This window comes from Ostrinia furnacalis, unplaced genomic scaffold (assembly GCF_004193835.3).
Source record: "Ostrinia furnacalis isolate ACB-3 unplaced genomic scaffold, ASM419383v2 OfSCF0076, whole genome shotgun sequence".
Lineage (NCBI taxonomy): Eukaryota > Metazoa > Arthropoda > Insecta > Lepidoptera > Crambidae > Ostrinia > Ostrinia furnacalis.
The window spans coordinates 140,294-151,540 of NW_021130315.1; the positions used below are offsets into that span (position 1 = coordinate 140,294).

The 11,247-nt window shown below is 37.8% G+C and overlaps 1 protein-coding gene across 1 annotated transcript; it reads left to right on the forward strand.

The window, feature by feature from the left end:
* The first annotated feature begins 3,592 nt into the window (after positions 1–3,592).
* LOC114350735 (KRAB-A domain-containing protein 2-like) lies at positions 3,593–4,765 on the forward strand. The gene is made up of 2 exons (XM_028301649.1): positions 3,593–4,264; positions 4,343–4,765. The coding sequence occupies exons 1-2, from the start codon at positions 3,593–3,595 to the stop codon at positions 4,763–4,765; spliced, it is 1,095 nt and encodes a 364-aa protein (XP_028157450.1).
* The last annotated feature ends 6,482 nt before the right edge of the window (positions 4,766–11,247 follow it).

Consider the following 11,247-nt stretch of genomic DNA (forward strand, 5'->3'; position numbering starts at 1 on the left):
ATTAATAGGTCTTGAATCCTTGAAATTTTCAGGAATATGAACTCTTGAAAATAAAAAATCCAACGCACTCATAAAAAAAACTTTTTGAATCGATAAGAAACTGCTTACGTCATCAAGAAACGTTCCGTTCTTCAGCTTAAGCCAATCAACGAAGCAATCGAAGTCGCTGAAAAACTTTTTGCTTTTGAAAAATGCAGTGAAATATCCAGGGCTTCGAATTGAATTGGAGGCAGGTGCAGGGCCGTCACCGAGCGCCAATTAAGAGCTGTAATGGCGCGCCGATCCCGCCGGAATCTCATTACGCCGGAGACAGACCCGGCGGCGGCTTGGCTGATAGCGATGGAGTTCACGTATGTATGTGTACTTTGATTACCATGTGTCAAATGATGAACATGAGAGAAAATAGTTACTGATCTCAGGACTTCCTAAAAAAACCCTTTTGCGAGACACAGTAGCTATGACAAAATTGGATCATATTTTTATGGCTTGACTGATACCGATGGAGATTCCTTTACGTATGTACATAGATACTTCTGATTGCTTAAACATAATGGTGAAACTGGAGAAATAGCTACTGATCTGAGGACTTTTAATGTAATAAATGGAAGATTATTACCATTGTTTCAAAATGAAAGTCATGATGTCACCAAGTGCTTGTTTTAGTGCACCATCGCTAGCACATCAAACACGTTATGTTATGTGCAATCTAACACCTTCACATTACATAATGCCTTAATGTAAGCTACATCAAGCTACGTCTGCCGTAGTTAAAATATTCGTTGCCGTACACAAACGCTTGCAGTAGAACCCCCGTATATCTAGTGAAATTAATTTGTTAGTTATTGTTTCTATACAGGGTGTTTCTTGTAAGGTGTCAAGCCGAAGGCAGGTGATAGGTGAGGACTAGACCTATCGATTTCACCCCCATGTATGTTCTACGATTTTTCGTAGTTTAGAAGTTATCGTTAATTTTGTGATTTTTTTAAATTTTATGACCTAGTAGGCTTTAAATTTTTTTATCTTTTTTTTGGGTTAACTTTTCTCAGATTTCTTTTTTTTTGACAGATTCCCTAGTAATTGCAGATGTTTGAAAAAAATAATCACCTTCCTATCTTTGATGCAGGATACAAAATGTTTGCTAGAAAAATAAAAAATATGCTTTTAGCAGAACATTCTAAAATTTTCAACTTAAAAGTTTGAAAAAAAAAGAACTTCCATAGGTCCAAAATAATTTAAAAATTGCGCAGTTTTCTACATTTTCATAATAACACAAAAAAACATGTACCAATAGTTTATTCTGTAATCGCTCTACTAAAGTAGTAAGTCGGAGATTCCGTTACATGTTTTTGACTTTCTTAGGACTAACTAATGTTTGCAATCCACTAAGTTTACGTTACGTAGAATACGTTTAGAGACAATAACTGAACAGAACATTTTTTATCCACAACGAGGAAGCTTTTGCCCTTCATCTGACCTGATGGAAAGTTGGAAACTGATGGATGATCAGCGAGCTTCACCCGGAATTCTAAACCACAGAGGAATTGGCTGTTCTAAATAGGTAGTCTTACCACTAGACCACAGTGGTGATTGTTACTTTACGATTAAATTTGATATACCTACCTATAAAAGTGTGAGAGAAAGGGAAAGAGTGTGTGTGTGTGTGTGTGTGTGTGTGTGTGTGTGTGTGTGTGTGTGTGTGTGTGTGTGTGTGTGTGTGTGACCTGAATGCACATTCGACAACGACGCAAAACAATTATTCGTAAATTTACAAAAGCTTCTTGCATTCTAATATGGTTTTGTGCTTCAGTCAGCTTTGTCCGCAGTTCATCAATATTTTCATATTCCCTTTTGTATACCAGATGAAGAGCAAGAGCTTCCACGTTGTGGATAAAAATAATCTTTTCAGTTATTGTCTCTAAATGTGTTCTACATAACGTAAACTTAGGGGATTGCAAATACTACTTAGTCCTAAGAAAGTCAAAAAAATGTAACGGAATCTCCGACTTACCACTTTAGTGGAGCGATTACAGAAAATAACGGCCTATTAAGTACATATTTTTTTGTGTTATTATGAAAGTTTAGAAAACTGCGCAGTTTTTAAAAATATTTTGGACCTATGGAAGTTCTTTTTTTTTCTCATATATTTCAGTTGAAAATTTTAGAATGTTCTGCTAAAAGCATATTTTTTATGTTTCTAGCAAAAATTTTGTATCTTGCATCAAAGATAGGAAGGTGATTATTTTTTTCAAATATCTGCAACTAATAGGGAATCTGTCAAAAAAAAGAAATCTGAGAAAAGTCAACCCAAAAAAAAGATTTAAAAAAATTAAGCCACTAGGTCATAAAATTTGAAAAAATCACAAAATTAACGATAACTTCTGAACTACGAAAAATCGTAGAACATACATAGGGGTAAAATCGATAGGTCTAGTCCTCACCTATCACCTGCCTTCGGCTTGACACCTTACAAGAAACACCCTGTATATGTATGTGTTTACAGTTCTATCAAGATAGGGGCGGGCGTTGTCGGTGGCTACACCCGGTAAAAGCAAGAAATACAAAAATTTCTACAGCGCAGCATAAGCGGTCTTTTCGCTAGCGATATCTTCCAAACACCTTCAGAGTCTTCGCTCTTCCCTTAGCGTAAACGATAAGTGGATAGATGTTTGTTATTTCTTCGCACAAAAACTACTAGACGGATTTTGATGAAACTTTACCATACATGATAGCTTAACGTGGACGTGGAAAGCATTAGGGGAGGCCTATGTTCAGCAGTGGACGTCCTATGGCTGAAATGATGATGATGATGATGATAGCTTAAACATCAAAATAGCAATAGGATAATTATAATATGTAGTTACCCACTTTTTATTCATATCGACTTAAAGCTATAATAAATAATAAATAAATTATATTCGATTCGCAGTAAGCCACCCAACCAGATTGCCATACGCAAACATCTATAACAATATTCATCACAAATTAATTTGGAACTATCGTAATTAATTTTCCGTTTCGGATAAGCCATCCTCGGGCTGTATAATTAATTTGCCACAATTAAATTAGTCGATGGATCTGCTGACATTCCATTTGTCTATGCTAGCTGATAGTGACGCGCATTCATTCTATGGTCTGTAAAATCAAACTGGAGATCAAACAAAGTCGATAATTTTAACAATATTTCTTTTTTTTATTTAATCATATACTAATTAAAAAAAAACTAAAACTTATGTCATGCAAATAAAATTACTTTAAAAATATTTCGAGCATAATTACAAAACGTTTTGTTTTAACGTATCTACCTACTTGATTATTCAAAATAAAATTAATGCAGAAAAAACTAAACGTTATCGCATCATCGCTATTAATAACTCCGTGGTAAATTGAGTCGTGTTCGCCGACATTAATCAGAGCGCTCTGTCATTATTCAAAATGGCGGCCGGTCGTTAACCGCAGCGCGTCGATACGGCGCGCGGGGGTCTCGGCCAATCACAGCGCGCGACGCCGTCTCACCGCTCACTCACCCAACCCAGTATTATTCCATATCTCCACGCGCACGCCCGTCACCGTCAAACGTGCAAAATAAACAACCATGGAAGACGAAAACGAATACGCCAACATGAAAACAACATTCAACAACAAACTGAACGAAATCATCAAGGCCAAAGGCGTCAACCACCAAATATTCAACCCGCTGTCTTACGCGACCATGATCTCAAAGGTGGAGCACGCGAAAGGACTAAAATTCGGTAAGACCCCCGCTGATTACGCCCGCTTGAAGAAATATGACATTTTAGAAATCGACGGCGTCAAAAGACTCGTTGTGCCGTTCTTTAGTAGCACCACCAGTAGTGGGAATAAGACCAGCTCAGCGATCCGTATGTTTGTTCATACAGACGAGATTTTTGATATATTGCACACCGCTCATTTGAAGAGCGGGCACAAGAGCAGACAGGGCATGACTCAAGAGGTAAGCCAGTTCAAAAATATTACGCGAGAAATGATAATGATCTACTTGGGTTTATGTGAAGTTTGTCAAGAAAAAGTTGCAAAATTTCACGAGAGAGAAATCAAGAAGAGCTATATTGACTTTATAAGTATGTCTGCAGATCAACATGGATACAATCTTATTCTTGTATACTTGGACGTCAAAACCCAGTTCGTGCAGCTGCGACCTTTGAAAAATACGGAACTTCAAGAGGTGACTCAATCTCTTTTGGATATTTTCACTATATTTGGCCCTCCTGATTTGTTACAGGGGAATGTAAGTAACGAATTTGGGAGCAGTCTTGCAAATGAAGTTTGTTTGTTTTGGTCTGATTTTAAATTTAATTTTATAAAGACAGAAGATAGAGACCAGTTACTTGTGGAGTGTACTATCAGGGTGACCGAGATCCTCAATGCTTGGGTGGAAGCGAATAAAACCATGGAATGGTCGGAGGGGGTGAAATATGTCCAGTACATGAAGAACAGGGATTTTAACCCTACACTGAATCGTTCAGCTGGTGAGGCTTTGTTAGGCCATAAGTTTGGGAGATCTGGTACTAGAAAAAGAAGTTTGGACCAGGCTCTTTCGGACAAAGAAGAAGAATCAGATGCGCAAGAAGCAATGAATTCTGGAATTGACAAACAAGATGTACCCATCAAGCAATACGCTCCGAAAAGAATTAAGTTGGAACAGGTTGATAATTCTGAAGTGCCACACTTGATAGTGTCAAATATCAAAACGAATGATGAAGACGAACCTGAAAACATTTTGTCATGAGTAGACTACTGTAAATATTTTCGAAAATCCTTTTGAAAATTAAATAAGTAGGTAACTTGTTATTGTAAGAAAATAACTTTCCTTAGATATTACTATTAAATAACTCTCATAACATTTTGCGATGTTTAGATATCCTAAAATAGTGTTGCCAATTTTATGAAATAAAATACTAAACGTAATTATTGTTTGTTTTATTTAAAAATCCTTTTAGTGATATTTTTATAAGTAGTTAAAAGGCCAATACTGCATATTAATTAAAGACTATTAAAATACCTAATTGATGATAATTTAAACAAAATTATTTTAATAACAGTACTAAAAAAATATTACATTTTGAACCTTATACCAAAGCCTATAAAATTTAAAATCTTTTGGTATGCTTCTCCAAAAGGGAAATAATGAATGAGCTGTCAAAGGGCCAGGCATGTTAATTCGACGAGCCCCTACTAATTTGTGGGATACACACGGTACTTTATATTGGCAAACATATTTATTTAGTAGGATAATTATTAAGTAGGGACAGTAATTGAATTACGTTTTGCTATTAGTTTTCCTGAAGTATAATAAACAGTGTATAAAATAACGTCGGTACCTTTCAAAGGGCTTCCAAAACTACTTAGGTACTTAACCTTTACCCCTAATTCTTACCTATTTAAAATTGACGTCATAAAGTTACACTTTTAGAAGTAAATAAGATGCCACATTTTGTTTAACTTATAAACCAACATCCATACAGTCTATAACAAAAACCTAATTACAGTTTCAAGCCCAAGTTTTAATTTTTAAATAGGAAACATTAATTAGTGATTACTAGTACTACTCGTAGTATGTACCTATCATCATCATCATTTCAGCCACAGGACGGCCACTGCTGAAGATAGGCCTCCCCCGATGACTTCCACATCGCACGGTTGGTAGCGGCCTGCATCCAGCGCCTTCCTGCTACCTTTATCAGGTCGTCAGTCCACCTTGTGGGTGGACGTCCTACGCTGCGTACCTATACATTGTTCTAATTATGTATCCATATCCAGGGAAGCTGAACCACACGAAATAGCGACTTCATCGACAGTCTAATATTATGTACCTAAGCCGTAGAACTATTAATTATCGTCTAAAGCCAGGTTTCCCGTCGTTCCTGCCCGTATTCCCCGCCTCAGAATAAAATTTACATAACTCAAAATGACCACATGACAGGGGCAGTGCAACCGTTTGTCACTCCAGGATTAGCAGACCTGGATCCAAGGCTATGATGTTTTTATCACATAGGTAGGTACATACTGCTTAGATCGGTCGGCATTTTTTGGTATACGGTCAAAAGACTATAATACTAACTTATTTATTTAGGACAAACTTTTGAGAAGGCGCGATACGAACATAAAGTCGTAATAAAGCGAAAAAAAAAACACATACCTATTTCATATTTTTGCCTTAGAAGCTTTAGCAAAAGTTTTAGGGTACGCTGTAAAAGGAACGCAGAGCTAGTTTTTGTTGTAAACCAATAATAATAAATAGTTTTTGTTTTTAAATGTATTGTTTCACTATCAATAAAATGGACACTTACCTTTAAGCAGCACAAGAAGTCGCCTTTCACGCAAGACCACGTCAGCAGGTTTTACCTGAAGCAGAAAACCGTCTTAAGTCAACTGTAAAGTAAATTTAAAAAATCACAAAGGTTCAGTCTACCGCACACAGTCCAGGGACGCGACGAAGCGTCAAAAGATGGTAAAAGAAGGAAATCTTATTATGTAAGTGCTTACTGTAAATTGCAGCAACCCTTACCGCTTTGACAAACAAGGAACCCACCTGGCGGGTCGCTCATTACGCGCGTGAGGGCGCCCTAATCTGGCGCCCGGGCCACATTCCCGCCCACTGAACACGCAAAGGTTGCCAGTGTTCCCGCTGTCCTCCTTGACAGGGCTGCGGGAAAAACAAATGAAGATCTAACAAAACTTAAAAAAAACAGGATACCGACGGCTGAACATAGGCCTTCCGCAAATAATTTAAATATTGCCTGTTGGAAGCGGCCTGCGTCCAGCGGCTTTTTGCAACCTTTATAAGGTGTACCTTGTAAGTGGAGGTTGTGGGTTTGACACCTTGTGAATCTGACGTCTCAATTACGCTGAACTTGCTAGCTATGTGCATAGATAAGAATAAGGCTATGTGGCATACAATCAATATAATATGACAACAACACGTGGTCAAAAAACAATGAAGATAGAGATTAAAAGAAAGTGAAAGTATGTTGAAACCCATATTTGTTAAAGGTTTTTACCCAACTACGGCAAAGCAAAAGGAGGGTTATGAGTTGATGATTATAGATTTGCGACAGACAGACCACGCTTTGCCCATGGGCATAGCTACGGGCAAATGCTAGTATAACATACCTATACATAGATAAGTATGTTTGTTCAGCCCTGAGTCACCCTGAGTCCGCCGAACAAGGATGAACCTCTAAATTGTAATCCGAGCACAAACATCTGTGAGCCGCGCCCTCGTTACCGCGATTACCTTACGAGCGGACCCTTGTACGATGTATGGGAAAAACTTCTGTTTGCCCGGGGAAAAGAAGTCTATGTTTATCGACAGCAAGATGCTGTGTCCTCAACTTTTGGGTTAGGTGGTAAATGTAGGTTGCATCCGTTGATTTTCTTTCTGCTTGATTCTGTTAAGAACAACTGAAAATAACTATAGCCAAAATCCCAATTTTCTATTTTACTCTGTGAGTAATTTACGTTAGGTGTTCTCACTAGCGACTGCGTAAAAAAATGTCATTAAAATGTATGACACATTGTGCAGCGGCTCTAGCGGCTACTTTCAAGAAATAAAATCTTCATAGATTTTTTTGACGTACTCGCTAGCGAGCACACCTAACGTAAACTCACGGTAAGCACACTGATTCAAACATATTTAAGTTTTGTATGGGTGCAAACACAAACCATTATACTTACAAACCTACCCCAGGAGAAATGTAAAAGCTACACAACAGTTACAAATACAGCTCACAACTTTAGGTACAACTAGGTAATCAATCAGACAAATAAGCAAAAATTCAACCTCGTCGATTCTTATTTTTATCACTAAAAAGAATATGGTCACACCTAAAGTAGTCTTAACTCTTTTCGGTATTACACATACTCATATGAATTCTAAAATTCTACTAAACTCTTACTACTACTACTCTTTAATCAAAAAGCCGAGCGGAGGCCTATCCAGGCCGGGCCTTTGACATGGAAATCCGCAGCAATGTACGGCTAATTGGCGGTTTCAGCTCAACTTGCCTGCTTATTCAATGGTGAATTTCAGGCCAGGATTTTGGGGTTTTAAATTGAATAAACTGACTGGTTTGTTAGGGCTTGTTCCCAAGGAGACATCCCGTTTTTTGCAGGATCCAGTTTAGTAGTTAATCAAACGAACATCCCGTTTGCAGTGTCTCATAAAAAACCGATCCGTTCGAATTCGTAAGTCGAATTTCAAACACACATAAATGCGTGTTCACACGACAGCCCAGTTTTGCAAATGAAAACTAGGAAAACACTACTCAAAGTAGAAGATTATTTACCTATTAATAATTATGTTTCATGGATTTAACACAGGCTTGATTTCTTAAATAGGTACATAATACAGAGGTAAGACCTACGAAATCATAAAAATGAATGAAAATGAGGCTGAAAATAATTAATTTCATCCGCAGCTTTTCTCAGCACTCGCCCACTTTTGTCCCAAAGCAGCCGTAGGGTTAATAAATGTTGAAAAGTTTTGGAACTAGTTTCGCAAAGGCTTTCACATTTTCCCCACAGGCTAGGCTATGTAGGCTACAACTATAATAAACACATTAACAACAAAACTCTAAACTTACCTGTATATCCTACACTAGCGGCCACCCGCGACTTCGTAGATACGCGTGGATCCCGTTTTACCCCCTTCATCTATCTTACGCGGTTTAGATTTTTTCATACAAATGTTTTCTCCCACTAACTCCCGTTTCCGTGGGAATTTTGCAATATCCTGTTGTACCATGCTTTAAGTTTACTAAGGTACCTGCATGCCAACTTTCAAGCGTCTAACTTGAGCGGTTTAAATTTTCCATACAAAAGGATTTTCCCGCTAATTCCCGTTCCCGTGGGAATTTCAGGAAATATTTCTTAGTGCACCTCTACGGTACCTAAGCTACGTCCCTTCCAAATTTCGAGTGCCTACGTTTAGCCGTTTAGGCTGTGCGTCACTATAGTGATAAGTCAGACTATAAGCACCTATAAGTCAGTCAGTTTCTCCTTTTATATAATTAGAAGATTAGTTCTCGTAAACTGGACCCAAAGTGAGGAAAGGTATCCATCTAACCCATAAGGGCCTATTCTCAAGGCCATTTCCGCGAGCTTAAGAAGTAATTAACAATAATTAGTAGCAATAATGGCAACCAAAACACACGCGGCAACCATTCGGCTGGTAAATTAACACGTCACAATACAATCACGCCACAGCAAGGTCAGGCACGGAACTAAAGTAAAATTACCTGAAAATAACGCCATTAAATTATTATTAACCCACTTAAGTGTCCTAAGCAGAGCGGGTAGTTGAACAAACTTCATTTCCTACTCTTTGCTGCTTGCAATTTTAATCGCTCCTGTTTAAACGGTTTTATTTGCGCTTTTAATTTATTAGTTACTTGGTGTTTAATAAAAGCCAAATAGAAAACTGCAATTACGTTTTTACTCTCTTTATAAACATAATACTAGCGGCTATCTCCCAATGTGAATCTCTAATAAATATCTTCTAAAATTCCTCAATATTGGTTCAGCAATTCATAAAACAGTTCCACACAAAAACTTTTAAATATGATAGTCATCCTTGGATAATAATAAAATCAAAACCTTTCGCAATCCATAATAAATTATTCTTCATCACACCTGAATGGCGCCTGAGGCTACATAGCAGGCAACATCACAAAGACTCGCAGCCACCGCGCGGCTAATTCAGGCGCGGAGCCGCATACAAAGTTTAATGGAGAAACTTTGCTCACTGAACAACGCACCGGTTGGACAAAAGATGTAATGTATAACGTTTCGTAATTTCTATGGACGGGCTACTCTTGTTGAGAACGGGGGAATTGTATTAGGAGTGAGTACTGACCACACAAACATTACTATGAGGCCTCACAGTGCGCGTGGACACACAAAGTGACATACGAAACAATCACAGAGCTCTATTCAACGTTGTGCCTTCGATTTGCTGCTTCACTTAAGCAAGTATCGTTTGTGAATGGGGGGTAGGTACTTTGTCATAGACGACATGAAGAAATGTAGAAGAATGTGTTGTATCAAGCCATGTGTAGATCAACCTATCTGAAGTTACTCGTAGAGTTCTGCAATCAAATTATGAAAGATTTCTTAACTTTTACTGAAAAAGTAACATTGACTAATTTACGTTACAATCCAAATGAATCAACCAATTCATTTTTCCACTCAATACCCACGTTCTTCTCGAGTGATTCTCCAATTGTACAGCGATACAAGCGAAATAAAATTACCATTTTTTTCCTGACAAGCTCACTCATCTGTTTGCGATTTCCGCGTATTTTCAAATATCAGTGAGTAACGTATTGAAAGGCCCAATCAAAATTGGCTCGTACGGGGAAAGGTGCATGCATAGTGTTGGCAGATGCACCATTGTTCAACTTTGTAACTTGATAACTATAATACTGGGACAGAAGTTGCGGGACGTCGAATGCCACTCATGCCCGTTTTCACCATCAATTCCTAATATTTAAGTGAGCCCTATGGTAACACATAATATGAATTTTGTTGTCTTTGTTGGCTCACTTAAAAATTAGGAATTGATGGTGAAAACGGGCATCAGTCTGTCTGAAAGCTAGTGTAGGATATGTAATGGCAAAAGATTTGAAGTTTAAACATATTTAGTATTAAAAAACAGGTAAGAACCTGTTTTCTTCACTGTTGCCTGCTATCATTAAAATGTGTATGGGTATACATACACATGTAGGTATTATCAACCGAATTTCGTCCTAATTAAACTTCCTTTGTTTCAATTCAACTTAATACCATCCACTGCTGACCAAAGGCCTCTCCCACGTTTTCTACAACGACCCGTCCTACGCTAGTTACGAGTAGTACGAGTTTAGGCTTTCCGCGACCTTAGACAAAGCAGCTTAACAGTTGAAAAAAATGCACATGTCCACTGGGATATTTTTTTGCGTCCCATGGGACGCAGTGTATGTTAAACCTCACTAGTGCAGGGATTCGAGTTTTAATAACGTCTGCACTTGCCGATAGCGATGTTAAAACTGCTATTATTTTGTTTGTGAAACATTTTTACTTACCTAGTAAAGCTGATTGCAATGGCAATAATAAGTAGGTACCTACTTATTGTTGTTTTCTAAGCTTCTCCGGCAGTTTAGCAGCTTGCTTGGAAAAATCTAATTAATGATAAGTACTTAGACATCTTTTTATTTAACTAGGTATTAACAG